The 15,506-nt window shown below is 41.8% G+C and overlaps 1 protein-coding gene across 5 annotated transcripts in view; it reads left to right on the forward strand.

Moving 5' to 3' along the window:
* The window catches only part of snx29 (sorting nexin 29), a 594,171-nt gene that overhangs the window by 137,123 nt on the left and 441,542 nt on the right, over positions 1-15,506 (forward strand). For 4 of the 5 annotated variants that reach the window (XM_068003253.1, XM_068003254.1, XM_068003255.1 and 1 more), the window contains exon 14: positions 3,230-3,315. In XM_068003253.1, the coding sequence (XP_067859354.1) occupies positions 3,230-3,315 (86 nt within the window). Of the gene's footprint in view, positions 1-3,229; positions 3,316-7,492; positions 7,573-15,506 lie in introns of those variants that run through there. The other variant, XM_068003258.1, reaches the window with a different exon arrangement.

The following is a 15,506-nucleotide window of genomic DNA, read 5'->3' on the forward strand; positions in this document are numbered from 1 at the left end:
CTTTGAGACCAGCAGGCCTACTGTGTGTTTCCAGCATATTCTGTTTTCATTTCAGACCTTCCTTGATTCTGCAGGGTTTTTTCCCTCATATCATCTAACAGCTATGTGCTTTTCTATTAAGCAATTTGCAGATGATTCAACCAATTAATTTCTTCTCAGTGACTGGAATATCTGTTGTTTCTCCCCCCTCCTTTTTTTCCAGCCCTATTAAATACGTGCTTAATTTTCAGTTAGGCCTTAGGCCTCATTAATATTAATTGGGTGAGCTGCCGGTGCCTGTTGTGCCTCCAGTGGAAGCCCGCCCATTTGAAGAAATGAATTTTGGGTTGCTTGCCTCATCAGCAGCAGCCCGAAGCTAAGTCCCGGGAGCGGCGGTTTGGAGCGGCAACGGCGGATGGGGGGCAGTCAGTATACTAATGAGTCAGGGGGAACACTTCTACTCCTCGTGACTCCACAGCAACATTTTTTTGTATTTTTTTAAAACACTTTTGGTGGTAGCTGTCCTGCGAGCACAGCTGGCCCAGTTCCTGCTCCACTCTACAATATCAAATTTCAGCAAGGGGGCCTGAAACAGGTGTTAGGCCCCATGTTTACATATGTATGGGGCCTAACGCCTGAAAAATCCCCATACCCAATATCGGGTCGGATGTCTTCCTGGCACCCTTTGGGTACAGGACATTTGTCTCTGAAATTGGCCCTTGTTGCCGCCGTAAACATCCATAAAACGGGTGCAGTGATGTCCAATTTCTACCCAGTGTACAGTCCAGATGGGTGCAGAGTCTCCAGGAAAAAGATGAGAGACTATTCCTGAAGTTTATGTTGAGCTTGGTTGGAATAGTGTAGATAGATAAAGATGGCGCGGTGAGAGTGGGAATGGAAGGAGGAATGAGTGGTAAGAGCCACAGGTAGGTCAGTATGACACTTGAGGACAAAATGATGCTGATGAAGGTCACATTCATCTTCTGTTATAGACTGCTTGACTGATATCCTTTTGTGTAGTTTTACAGCACTGATTATCATATACGCAGAGGATAGCTAATTGGTAGCAGATGATTTACTATTGAAACAAGTGTTTCATAGACCGAGTGAGATTTGTATTAACAACTACATGGTGCATGCCAATTTTTTTGTGCCATTAGTTTTTTGTTGAATTTTGAGCTAATACTGTGGTCCACTGACCTCATTGACTCCCATTCCCCTTCTTATCCTCATGTTTAAATTCCTCTTTGGCTTGCACCTCCTACCTCAGGAACCTTCTCCAGCCGTACAACCCCCCCCTTTCCCCCAGAGCTCTCTGTTTCTCTGACTTTTGTGCATCTCTCCACCCCTTTCCCCCCACCATATCCTTTAGCTGCCTAGTTCCCATACTCTGGAATTGCCTCCTTAAACTACTCTGCCTCTCCACCTCCCTCTCCTCCTTTAAGACTTCCCTTAAAATCCACCTCTTTGACTAAGCTTTTGGTCACCCCTCCAAATATCCTGCTGCTTTGACTTGGCATCCATTTTTTAACTATGCCTTTGTGAAGCACTTTGGAATGTTTTTCTACATTAAAGATACTAGTTGTTGTTATTGTTCAGGGAAGAATTGTTCTGTACCTGCATAGGGTCGAATGAACGACGTGTGATGGAACTGTTGTTAAAAAATACTCAACGGCCCTGTAATTATTACAGAGTAAATTAGTTGAGCTTGAAAAATAACCAAATGACAATGAAAACACTCATATGTCATGGGAGGCTTTAAGATATGAAATTAATTTTTGTGAATGAGTCAGGGTTGATAATTCACTGAGGACAGTGTCTTAAGTTGGTTATGCTCTGGGGATGTATCTAAATTTCAAATCTGACTTCAGTATCATGTGTTGATAAAAGCCAATTTTGACCTTTGGTGATTTTTTTAATGATGATTTTGCATTTTAGCAGGGGTTACTTGGTGTGGAAGAGCCAGAGCAAGAAAGAAAGAACTTGCATTTATATAGCACCTTTAATGTCTTCTGGATATTCCAAAATGCTTCATAGCTAATTAAGTACTTCAGTAAAGTGTAGTCACTGTTGTAATGTAGGGATGTAATGTAGGGAAACATGGAAACTAGTTTACGCACAACAAGGTGCCCCAAGCAGCAATGAGATAAATGACCAGATAATCTGTATTAGTGGTGTTGATTGAGGAACAAATGTTGACCAGGACGCCCTGAGAACTACCCTGCTCTTCTTTGAATAATGCCATGGGATCTTTTAAGTCCACCTGAGCGAGCAGATGGGATCCCGGTATAACATCTCATCTAAAAGACGGCACCGCTAACAGTGCAGTACTCCCTCAGCACTGAGCAGTAATCCCTCAGCACTGAGCAGTAATTGTGATGAGATTGTGACAGGGCTACCGTTAGTCTTTGTGGGTGCCCTCATTGGGGTGAATGTGGCGAAAAGGGATGGAGCACAATGATGAGGACTTCAGTCATTTAGACAATATGCCTGATGTGTCCACCCTGTTTAATTTTTTAAAAAATTATTAGGGAGGAGAAGAGTTGTAGAGAGTTTGTTTCCTTATTTGGCAAGTTGTGAATTTAAGGTGGTGGACTTATTTTTGATAAGATTTCTCCATGTAGAGTGTTATACATGTTTTTCTTTCAATTGTGCAAATAGGAGACTAATATCAGTTGGATTCAGATAGCATCATGCCACTGAAATAAAATTTTTAGTTTACTTGTCCCTGTCCATATAAGCAAAGTTATTGCTTTAAATTTTGGTTAAGCGACCTTGGATTAAAATGCAGACAATCCATTGAATAAGTTATTTTACAATGAGTGGATAATTGATTGATCTTCCTGTTCATTTGCAGTACACTGGTTTTTATTTAATGCTGTAAGAACTATAGCTATTTATTTGAATACAATAATTATTAATCTTCGTGTTCTTTGACAGCCATGATGTGCCTGTATATTTCTATAACTTCAGTAATGTTAAGTATTAAATGCAGATTTATTTTCTGTTGCAGAAAAGCAAAGTATATCACTTATTCAGAAGGAGTATTTTGTTAACTCGATGATAATCAAAAATATTAAAACTATTGTAAAATTGTTGTAAAATATACTTTTAAAGTGACACTGATCATGCAGTTCATAAAAGCTGAGTATTGTTTTAGGCATTAAGTCACGTTTTGCTACTGTGTAATCTTTCTTCATTCGAATTCACATTATTTTGATAAACTAATGGACTTTTTTGGTGCCTGCAGGGAAAATGAAGTTTTGAAGGTGCAGTTGAAGAAGTATGTAGGAGCTGTCCAAATGTTAAAGCGAGAAGGAGGCCAAGTGAATGATGGTAAGGATGCAGCACCACCCTTTAGAGAGATGGTGTCTTAAATTAATTTGTTTATTGTAACAGTGATGATCTATTTGAAAGTTCAGGTTACAATATATTTTATCAAGGTATGACGTAAGGGTAAAAGTGTAATTTCTCTCAATTGAAAAACAATTCAGTCGCTTTAATTGACATAAGATGGGAAGATTGCCTCTGTCTGCATAGCAAATCATAAACACATGTGTAAAGAATGCAGAATGATTTAAGTACAAATAGTAGAGGGAAATTTTCTCCATGATGGTCTTCAGGATGGCCTTTTCTGTAGAGGTGGTGGTTAACAATGTTGTTCAATTTTTTCTTACCTCCAAAACTACTGGTGTTTTCAATGCATTTCATGCGATGGGCCAATCATGTATTTGAAATATTCAATTTCTGCTAAATATTTACAGAATTTCTTAGGTGTCAGTTAAATTTTCATTAAAATATAAGAAATTAACTGCAAAGTTACGAGGAACATAAGAATTTTTAAAAATCCATTGGAAGAATCTGTGTATTACCATGTGGTATTTGGAATATTAGTCTATTTCTATTGAACAAATTAATTCTGATTTTAAAATCTGCATGCAATAACCAGCAGTAGCTTGCATTTATATAAGATGTTATTGTAGAAAAACATCCAAAGGTGCTCAGGGAGGAATAAGGAAAAAATGAACGCTGAGCCAAAGAAGGAGATATTAAGAGTGGTGACCATACGCTTGATCAAAGGTGGGTTTTACGGAGGGCCTTAATGGAAGAGAGGGAGGTGGAGGGGCAGAGGAGTCTAAGGAGGAAATTCCAGAGCGTGCAGCTTAGATGGTTGAGAACATGTGGGGCAAAGGGAAAAACAAATGCACAAGATCAAAGTCAGAGGAACAGAGAATTTGGGGGTGGCTAGAGGGAGTTGTATCACTGGCAGAGGTTACAGAAATACAGAGCGGAAAGCCATGAGGGGATTTAAATGCAAGGATGTGAATTTTAAATTTGAGGCTTTGTGGGACTGGGAGCCGAAGTAGGTCAGTAAGGGTGGGATGATGGGAGGGTGAGTGTTGGTGGTGGATAGGATATGGGTAGCAGAGCTCTGGGTGAGCTGAAGTTTACAGAGGGTGGAGGATGGAAGGTCGACCAGGAGAGCATAGGAATAGTCAAGTCTGAAGGTGACAGAGACATGGGTGAACGTTTCAGAGGCAGATGGGCTGAGGTAGGGACAGAGGCTGGCGATGTTAGAGTTGGAAGTAGGTGGTCTTAGTGCTGGAGAGGATATGGGGTTGGAAGCTAAGTTTGGGGTCAAATAAAACGGTGAGGTTGTGAACAGCCTGGTTCAGCTTGAGACTGGCCAGCTAGGGGGATGGAGCCAATGGTGAGGGTATGGAGTTTGTGTCAGGGGCCAAAGATGATGGCTCCAGTCTTCCAATTGTTTAGCTGGAGGAAATTGTGGTTCATCCAACACTGGATGTTGAAGGCGACCACACATTCAAGGGCTTTAGAGAGGAAAAGGAGGTTGGAGATACGGTGGTAGGTTGCATGGACAGAGGAGTCAAGGATGGGCTTTTCTAAGTAAAGTTGTATTGATAATTCAACTTACTGGCTTCGGCAGTTTTTAACTACAATTTGGTCCATGCTTGAAATTCTAAGAGTGAAATAATTTAATTTTGCAGTTATTTCCATATGACTGTTTGCCACATATACTGAAAAGGAATAAGCAGAACTTTCTTAAATTTAGTAATTTCCTCAGCTTAAATAAACTGACAGTTTACTTCATATAATACTGTAATATAATTTACAATTAAATTGGTCTGGTCTATTCTATTCTACTTAAAATAGTATTTCCTCAACATACTTGAATTTAAAGTTGGGTGAGTGATGGGCTAGGAGGAGGAAATAGTAATCAGAATATATAATATTTCAGTTAACTTTCTTTCTTTCCACCTTTACAAGCAAGTGAATAGACTGGCTTTCAAATTTGGGTGGGGGTTGGGGTGTGGTGAAAGGAGGGAAAATAGAGATGCCTACATTGTTTTTAATAATTTGGCACCATACTGGAGCTGTATTGGTGAAGTATTCTCCTCCCTCCCCTCCCCATCCCTGCTGTATGTATTAAGCTCATCAGTCCTTTGTGGATAATGGGAAATTTTGTTACATCTTCTAACATAGCGAACATTGGGTTGATAGTGATGTTAAATTTAAACACTTCAGTACATTTTAGAGTTCTCTTGGAAGTCGTGATGTAATGAGGAGCAGTGTCAAGTATATATTCTTTCTCCAAAATAACTTGAATGTAAATTTCAAACAAAGTAGATGTGCATAATATGCCCTTTCTGATGAGAGTTTTATCTTCCTTGCTCTCTTTAGTTTTGCAGGAACTAATTTTAATGATATTGGTAGATGAAATGCGAAGTGCATACATTGTTTTTAATTTTCCTATCTATAATTGAGTTCTGAATCCTTTAATCCATGGGTGTTCTCACAGGGATGAAAACACTGCATATATATTGTAATGTTGACTGTTGATCACAGTGGTGTAACAATCTATTAATTTTATTTACATGCTTTGGATATTTTAGATTTTATACCTACAAAGTTGTGATGCCAAGACAAAGCGGTCATCAGGGACTTTTAAATTTTATTTGCTCTCAAGAAAAGATTGGTGCAACTATAAACTGGGAGATTGAACCAGCCTAAAAGTTAAGCGAATAGTACCAGGGAGGAATAGAAAACGAATAATGCTGAGGTAAACCAATAGGGTTGGGGAGACTGAAGAACTGAATCCTGAAAGGACAGATTCCTAGAATTTGGTAGAAATGGTGCTACCGAATGATAAATAATAAGGTTGTTAGACCACTGAAACTGTCACACCAACTTTGGTGCTTTTGGTACTTCAACTGCTTTGATTATTCATTATTATTTTCAGTGAATTTTAATTGAGTTATGTCATACTTGTGATAAATGATGCTCAACTATCCAAAATATTAATGAAGATTTTAATTTCCTGGATCCTTTTCACTTCTGAAATAAGTATTCTATGATGACGAGTATATACAGCTCCCACTAAGGAAATAGCATAAAATGCCATACTTGTAACACATCCTTTATGATGCGGCACTTCTTGTCTTATTGAGAAACTTGATACCTTTTATAATATTTTGGTGTACAAGGAAAGCATTGGCAATTTTTCTTAATTTTTTACTGAACGAGAACTCTTCAATCCCTGACTTACATGAAATTCTTTTCCATTTCTATAAGTTTTATTATGATACAATAACCTATGTGTAATTGAACTTTTTAGTTAAATTTTCCTGTTGGTGAATAAACCTCGCTGCAGCCATTATTGTGATGTTACATCTATTTTTTTTAAAAAGAGTAGTCTTCTTATAACATTATCCCTTTAAAACTGGGACTTTCAACAAAAAAATATTTTTTTGTTTGTTAATAGTTTGTAGCTGCAGAAGATGATATTATTGATGTGGGAATTAGCAATACTGTTGGTTCGCATGCATTAATAATGTGGTGTAAACTTCATTTAAGTCAGTTATGTTAGCAAGGATTTTGTCACCATTGATTTATTATTGCTTTTTGTGGCTTTAAAATGTTTGTTCCTGGTCTTTTCCTTGTATTCTATAAAACTCAGCTTGCTGTAATGGTTTGTAAAACAATTTTATTCCGGAGTGAAGTAATCCTAGTAGACTTAGGTGGTATGATGGCTCACTGAAAAAGATTTGATGCATAGTTAATGCTAAAAGGATATAAAGACAGTGGTTCATTCATCATAAAATGTCTAAATATTGATGATCAAAATCATACTGTTGGTGTAAGTGTTTATTTAGTACAGCAATTTTCTGTCGTTTATTCTGAGTAGCTGAAATATTTCAGTATCAAAAATATCTTAACAGGGTTTCTTCAAAATTTTAAACAGACAAATCTTAAACACACATTTCAAAGGCACAAATGGCAATAATAAATCAATGGTGACGAAATCCTTGCTAAGATTATGTGGTTTGAGAATGTTCGTAAATGCAGATACAATACTGTCTATTGGAGAAGTAGCATTTGTATATTATGATGGATCCTTAAGTACTAAATGGGTTTTATAGATTATTTATCAAATCTTATTTAAGATAACACTTTTGTTGCTGAGTAATTCATAGCCAGTATTATTTAATAGGGAGCAAGAATGATGGCTTTGAAGATTGGCTCTGTCAGTGTGATGACCCCCCATCAAAATATTAAATTTTAAAACTCTGTGATTAGTAATTAAACATTACTTTCTACAATATGTTGCAGCAGTAGTTTTTAATGTTGGATTATTATTCAGCAGATGTTGTTCTACTGGAGTGGAATAGTTACTCAGGAGTGTTATCACACCAATGATATAAGGTAATTTGCTCCATGCATATGATTGGTAATTTCACTGCCCCAGGATAGATTGATGCAGTGTGAAAATCAAGAATGCTATTTCAGAGGTGCAAAATAATAGTTGGTGTTTGGCACCAGTATGTGGCGCTAAAGAATTTATTTTAAGACCTGGTTGAGACATGTCCATAGAATACGTGATGAGTTCCAGTTCTGTCATTTTGTACCGAAGGCCATTTTAACTTGGCACTTATGAACTGTAAGCTTAGCAAATGCACAAAGGAACTGTCATAACTAATAATCCTCTAGAAGACCATTTCTGTGCTTTGTTTGTGGAAGTTGTTGTTTTAGTAGTCCCAAAGGATTTTAAGTCCCAACCAACAGTAAAAAAATAGATTAAAAGCTTATTGCAATGGGAAACTGGTGCGTACTGTTTGTTTCATTTCTGAGGAAGCTCTTCATTGCTCACTTGTGAAAGCATAGTAGCAGCACACACAGGCTGGTGAAACTCCTTGTATTAATACAATATTTGGGAGAGGCTAAGTGTCTGAAATAAGATGGTCCACCATTATAGTGTTAGAGCTATACACTTATATAAAAGGTATCCCATTTCATTGTAACATGCAGTGAAATGAAACCCAATATCATTTTAGTTGCAATCATGGGATACAGTAGCATTTCAGTTCATATCAAATCACATTTCTCAGTCAGGGTTGTCTGCCATCTATTACTGACAACCACCACTGGCAAAAAACTTACTTAACTGAATAAAGGCTTTCCATATGAACTCCACCTATATATGCTGCACAAGATAGTGTGTTAGACTGTGGTAAAAAACAGTAATATCTTGGGTTTCAGATAGCATGCTTCAATTTAGCAATGTCGTTTGCATCTCTTGCTAAGCTATTGTCATAACACAGCAATATATAACATATGCTTTTAATCCTGTTCTATTCTTTAACACCCTCCTTAAATCTCACCTCTGACCAAGCTTTTGGTCACCTCTCCTAATTTCTCTTTCTTTGGCCTGGGGTCCTTTATCTTTTCTGTTTACACTTCTGTGAAGCACCTTGGGATGTTTTTCTGTGTTTAAGGCACTATATACATGCAAGTTGCTGTAGTATTTAGTCCAAATAATTGCTTCCATTAAAACATGATGGGGTGGAAATTCGTCTGGGGCCAGAATCGGCGCTGTTCAGGCAGTGCCCGCCCCAACTGGAGGCCTGAGGCTGGCCCGAAATTGGACCTCAGGCCTCATTAAAATTTTACACGCGAGTTGGTGGGGCCTGTCGCGCCTTCACAGGTGCATTTACTTAGAGGAATATCGAGCCGCTAGCCTAACCAGCAGCGACCAGAAGATCAAGGCGATCGCGATGACTCTGTAGTTGGGGGAGCACTCCTGCTTCTCTTGGTTCCACAGGAAGGTTTTAAAAACAAATTCTTCTAAAGACCTTTCGCAGGCGGTCGCTGTTTAGGCAGCAGACGCCGCTGAAGAATCCTGAACGGGGCAGGCCCAACGATTGCCCCACTCATCACTGCCCAATTTCTGTGAAGGAACCTAAAACAAGTGTTAGGCCCCTCATTTACATATGTGAGGGACCTGACGCCTGTTTAAGGCAGCCGCCAGGGAAGCCTAAAAAATGGTCATCCAATTTTATGACCGTAAAGCAAGCGCAAAGAGGTCCAATTTCTACCCCGATATGTCGCTCCACCTGCATGAGCCAGTATCAATATTTTGTTTTGGAACAACCTTGCATTTGTATACTGGGAATATATCATCAACAATGCTAGAAAATGCAAAGAAGGAAAAGCATCAAATAAAGGAAATAATTTAATTGAGTAATTAAATTTAGACTGCAAGATTTTTAGTTTGATTCAGATTCTCAACAGCAATGAAAAGAAAATTAATCTGATATATGATCTTATAAAATAATCACAACTGAAGTATTTTTTCATGATGAACAAATTGTTAATATAATATAACAAGCTTCTTTTGTAGATCATTAATAATGTTGCTGTTGTAAGTGAGCTTCTATCTGAAAGCTCTCCCTGTTAAAATAGAGCTCAGCTGAAATGCTTCGTGCTTTAAACACAGTCCATTTAACTCTTAGTCAAGTGGTTCAGATAGACTTTGCTTCTGAAAAGACCAATGCTATTTGCTATATAGCTTTCTCGATCTGAGCAGGAGGTACAAGATATTCTTTGAAGTTAAGTGTTCTAAGCTTCTCATGCACAACAACCAGTAATCTATTAGGTTTTGATTTTTATGCAAGAAAAATCATCAAGCTGGCAATTGGGAGGCTTTCAGTCAGCCCAGAATGTTTTATGCCTTTGTTATGGTAATGATTGCTTATCGAAAGTATATGAGTGACAGACTGTTACTGGATTGTCAGAAACACAGACTTCAATTATTTTTTCAATCTCAGGTGTGCATCCAAAAAGGAATGAAGCTGCGGGCTGAAGCAAAATCCATTTTTAAAACCTTTAGTATTGCATACTATTGGTTTAGAAATTTACTGGTAATAGGCGGTATGTTGAAATAGCCATCTATAAATATTAAAAGCCTTGCATCTAGTGCTAGCTTCCGATTTTATATTTACTTCGTGTGTCATGGCTTGGGGTGATGCTAGGGTGTTACGTAAAACTGTATGTATTCTTAGCATTGTATTTACTCTCAGTCCTGTTGACACTAGATGATGCTACTATACCTCCGTCCGTTCCACCCAACTCTTAGACAGCATTGCTCTTAGGTCCATTTAGATAAGTTTTAATTTATATTTTTACTTTTAGTATTCATCTTTCCCCTGCTGTTCTCTCCTCAAGGTTACCACCAATGCTTCCCCTCATCACTCTGGTTGCTTTTTCTCGTCCGATGTCCTGCCTCTTTGATTGCTCCCGTCTGTTGGCTGCTCCTGTGTGTGTTTCCTTTCCTGCCCCTAGGCTTACTGCTACGGCCTGCCTCCTTGGCATCCTATCCTCCCTGGTACTGCCTGCCTCCCTCCTTGGCCACTCCTGGGCCCGCTGGTGTTGTTTCCTGGTTTACCTGCTGTTTGTTTTTTAAAACACTCGTAATGCTGCTAATGGCCTGGCCTGTCTACAGATTCTCACTTCTTTGGCAACTTCAAATATTTTCTTTAGTCGGTGCTGTTTGCCCCATCCTGGAGTTTCAGGCATTTAATTTTTTGGTTTTTCTCTCAGATTGTCCTGACCTGGGATGGTAAGAGAGAGAGATGGGGCAATGAGAGAGGACAAATGAGTACACGATGGGGCAGTGAGAGATGACAGATAGACGAAGATCAGGAAAGCTTGGGGGGAAGAGAGAGAACGAGAGATCAGAAGGGGGTATGTGAGACCACACAAGCCTGCTCCCAATGCTTTCACATCCCCAAGTGCCGAAATCTTCCCTTCCTGCACACAGATCCTATGCTCTCCCACTACCTTTTGCTACTCCCGCCCTGAACGCCCATGCCTTCCCATCTCACCTCCTGCTCGAAGCATTTGTTACACCCCCTCTTCACCTCCCTTCTATCACCTTTTGCTCCACCTGCCCTGAACATCCAGCTTCCTCACTAGAGTATTACCTGGATTCAGCACCACCCCTATGTTTTATCCAAAATCAACGACATCCATCCCCGGAATACCTAAACCAAAGACATTGCCACTACTGCCAAACCTAATGGACTCTCCCGTCTAACTTCCCCATCTAGGGTGGACATAGAGAAGATGTTTCCACTTGCGGGGGAGACCAGAACTAGAGGCCATAAATATAAGACAGTCACTAATAAATCCAGTAGGGAATTCAGGAGAAACTTCTTTACCCAGAGAGTGATTGGAATGTGGAACTCGCTACCACAAGGAGTAGTTGAGGCAACTCGCATAGATGCATTTAAAGGGAAGCTAAGTAAACACATGAGGGAGAAAGGAATAGAAGGATATGCTGATAGGGTTAGATAAAGTAGGGAGGGAAGAGGTTCGTGTGGAGCATAAACACCGGCATGGACCTGTTGGGCCAAATGGCCTGTTTCTGTGCTGTACATTCCATATAATTACTACACACCGTCTATCTACCAGGAACTGTGAACATCTTCCTACCATTTTCCTGTTTATGCTGGACTATAAAAAGGATGAGAAATAAGTGTTAATTATATAGATTAAGAGACATATGAAAATAATTAAGGTCATTCATTTATAGTTTGCACAGAAAAATCATTAGAGTTCCCGAATTTAAACCGCAAAGCATTGCTATAAGTTCCAAAATACTAAAATATAAAATCAGGGTTTCACTTATTTTGTTTGCATAAATCAGTGGTTCTGATAATACATAGTCTGTTACATGGTGTAATACCCCTATTGTTATAAAACCACATATCCTTCGACTCACTGTGAGCAACACCATGGGAAATCTTCAATTACTATATTAAGCCTTCTGTACAGTGTTCACTTATTGTAAGCATCACGTTTAGGTCATGTAACACTTCCCCATCATATCTTGTTGATAGCACTTCTATTGATATAAAACAGCATATCCCCTTGACTATGGTGTGCAAAGCTTTGGAAGACCTGCTGGTAATATATTAAAAGTTCTGCATATGTCTGCATTTTCTTTGTGTCACTCTTCCTTTATGATAGTGGATAAAGGCTACTGGAACTCTGCACCCACCAAGGACTGTGCATTGCCAGCACCTACTTCCAAGGCCCTCACTGCCAGAAGGTTTCATGGAGACACACCAGATCTGGACACTGGCACCAACTAGGTTTAATTATCATCTGCAGAAGGCATCTACAGGATGTTCTTCATACTCGCAGATTGCAACACAGACCATACACTTGTATGCTGCAAAATAAGGCTTTCACTAAGGAAATTCCTTCGGCCCAAGGCGCTTCACAGGAGCATTATCAAACAAAGTTGTTGCCCACGTGTTATCAAAAACACAAAAGACAAAGGAAGGAGTCTGAAATTTACTGTGAATCTCGAAGAAGCTATGTTATCCATTCCATCTCTCCTGAATGTTGACACAGAATGGAATACACTAAAATCTTATTTACATACAGCTGCAGTCTTAGCTTATGATAAAAAGACTGTATAAGATAGGAGATTGGTTTACAGCATACTCTGAGGAAATGGTTCCGGTTATCAAAGGAAAACGCACAGCATATCTCCACCACAGAATGAATCCCTCTCCTGAGATGTACTAATCTCAGATTGTCAAAAGAAAATTGCAACGAAGAGCAAGGAAATGTGATCAAACATAATGGCTAGATCATTGCAAGAAGATACAAACATCCTTTGAAAATGGAGACCCAAGAGGTATGTATGATGGAATAAAGAAAGCAATATGTTCCTCAGACTGATAGATTGCACCACTCAAATCCCGCAATGGAAACATGGGGCTCGAATTTACCAGGCCTGCGGGTTCCCAGCGGGTGGTCCTCCGGGAGCGTGGTCAACACGCTCGGCGAAATTAGTGGGTTGCCCGCGCGATCGTAGCAGGCAACACACTAATAGGAATCAATTACCTGCTCCTCCGGGGTCCGCGGCGCTGGCCTGCGCGTCGGGCGGGCTGCGCATGCGCAGTACGATCTGTCAGCTGGAGGCTCTCTAGTTAAAGGGGCAGTCCTCCACTGACAGATGCTGCAACCAATGGAACAAATTGCAGCATGGAGCAGCCCAGGGGGAAGGCTGCTCCCAGTTTAATGATGCCTCACCCCAGGTATCATCAGATGGGGTGAGGAGGAGGGGGAGGACACAGATCTTCCCCCCGGCGGGCGGGAGGAATCGGCCTGCCTCTGCCACCAAGACGGCCTGGCTCGAGGTGGCAGAGGGGGTCACCTGCGCCACCAACATATCGCCCACCTGCATACAGTGCAGGAGGCGCTGCAATGACCGCAGTAGGTCAGCCATAGTGAAAACACGAAGTCTTTCCCCTACACTCCGTCTGCCACAACACTGCCCCCACCCCACATCTCCTTCGGCACCGCCAACACTACTCTGTCACATCACCCTTCATACCCACTCAAACCCCATCCTCATCTTACCTCCACCTACTCACCTCGCCAGTACTCATCCTGCCACTAACACGCAACCCAATCCTCATACAATCTCATTGCTCCATCCCATACTCACCCTCTCGTGCATCTCCCTCACGGCCAGCCTCACTCAACCTGCCACCACCTGTGCTGCAGCCACAGGGCATGCATCACATATGTGCAGTAGGCAGCGTAAGGCAAACGTCTCGTCAGCATGAAGGGGGTGCACAAGGGTGTCTGAGGGTTTGTCCTGGGTGTTACCTATATTGAATTTCAGAGCAACAAACAGCACACATTATATTGACACCACCACTGCCATGTCTCCGCGAATCCTGTCCGTTGTGTCCAATAATGCCCGCTCCTGGGTATCACTATGAGGACCCACCACTGATGCCACCCATCGTGTTACTGCAGAGTAGGTGCAGGTGTATTTGCAGGGCTCTTCCGCGCAGACGACTGAGAGACATCGGCGGTGTAGCCGGCTGCACCCTGGAAGGATGCGGAGGAGAAGTTGTGGAGGGCAGTGGTGACTTTGACAGCGACAGGTAAGCAGTTGGTGCTGGGGCCAGCCAGGAGCAGCTCGGCATGAAAGAGCCTGCAGATCTCCATGACTACATGTCGAGCGAATCTGCGCCTCCCTGTGCACTGCTGCTCGGAGAGGTCCGGGGAGCTGCGCCTCGGTCTGTGGACCCTGTGGCGAGGGTAGTGCCCTCTGCGATGCGTCTCTCCCTGCGGTAGCCCTCCCTCCTGCTGTGCAGGTGGGCGTGCAACAACACCGTGTTGGGGGGCTCCACGTCTCTGCGGCGGATGGCGTGGACTGCGAGGCTGCTGGGGCTGGTCATGCTGTTCGTCCTCCGAGGGTGTCCACGCACCACCCATCTGGCAGGTGTTGGTCTGAGGGGTTGTGCAGGGTAGGTGGGTGGTTCCTCGGACTGGGGCTGCGGTTTCGTGTCGGTCTGTCCTCTGGCTTGGCGGGGGGTGGTGGAGGGCAGCGGTTGCCCTATGTGACGCGGTGGCCTCCTGCGTGGGTGAGGGCTCTCCCCCGTGGAGCGCACCTTGGCACCTGCCACAGGCTGCTGGCTGCAACACGCCTGGTTGGAGAGAGACTGTTTCCCCCAGTGTGTGAAACTCACTGCCTTGAACCTAAAATCCCACACTTCCTCTTTTGACAGCTGCTTCAGCTCATTAAATGACCTCAACAAGCAAGGTAAGTACACTCAAGTGGAACCCCGCTGGCTTTAATTGCCTGCGGGATTCCCACCAGCGGGGCTTGCGCGCGCAGCCCCGCACGTCAGCGCGGTACCCGGAAGTGGCCGGGATTTCGTCGCGATCCGGTCACGTGACTGGATATCGGGATTTTCGGGGCCCCCCCCGCTGGAAACCCGCAGGAAACCCGACGCGAAAATCGAGCCCATGATCACTGACCGAGACAACCAGATGCAACCTCTGGTAGAATACTATCATGAATTTTAGTCACATGAAACTACTGTTTCTGAAGTAGCAATAAATGGGATGCCTAAGTTTCAGACCATTCAAGAACTTGATATAGAGACATCTGCAAATGAATTTGAAAAGACAATCACCTCTCGAGCATCAGGAAAGGTTGCAGGAAAAGATGAAATTCCAGCTGAAGTACTGAAACGTGGAGAACAGGTTGTGCTTATGCATCTGCAAAATGTCTTGCTTGCTTGTTGGCAGGAAGGAGGGGTACCACAAGACATATTAAGGATGCTTGCATCATTGCATTGTACAAAAAGAAAGGAGATTGGAGCGATTGCAATGACAATAGGGGAATTCCT

This window comes from Heptranchias perlo, chromosome 22, assembly GCF_035084215.1.
Source record: "Heptranchias perlo isolate sHepPer1 chromosome 22, sHepPer1.hap1, whole genome shotgun sequence".
NCBI classification, from domain to species: domain Eukaryota; kingdom Metazoa; phylum Chordata; class Chondrichthyes; order Hexanchiformes; family Hexanchidae; genus Heptranchias; species Heptranchias perlo.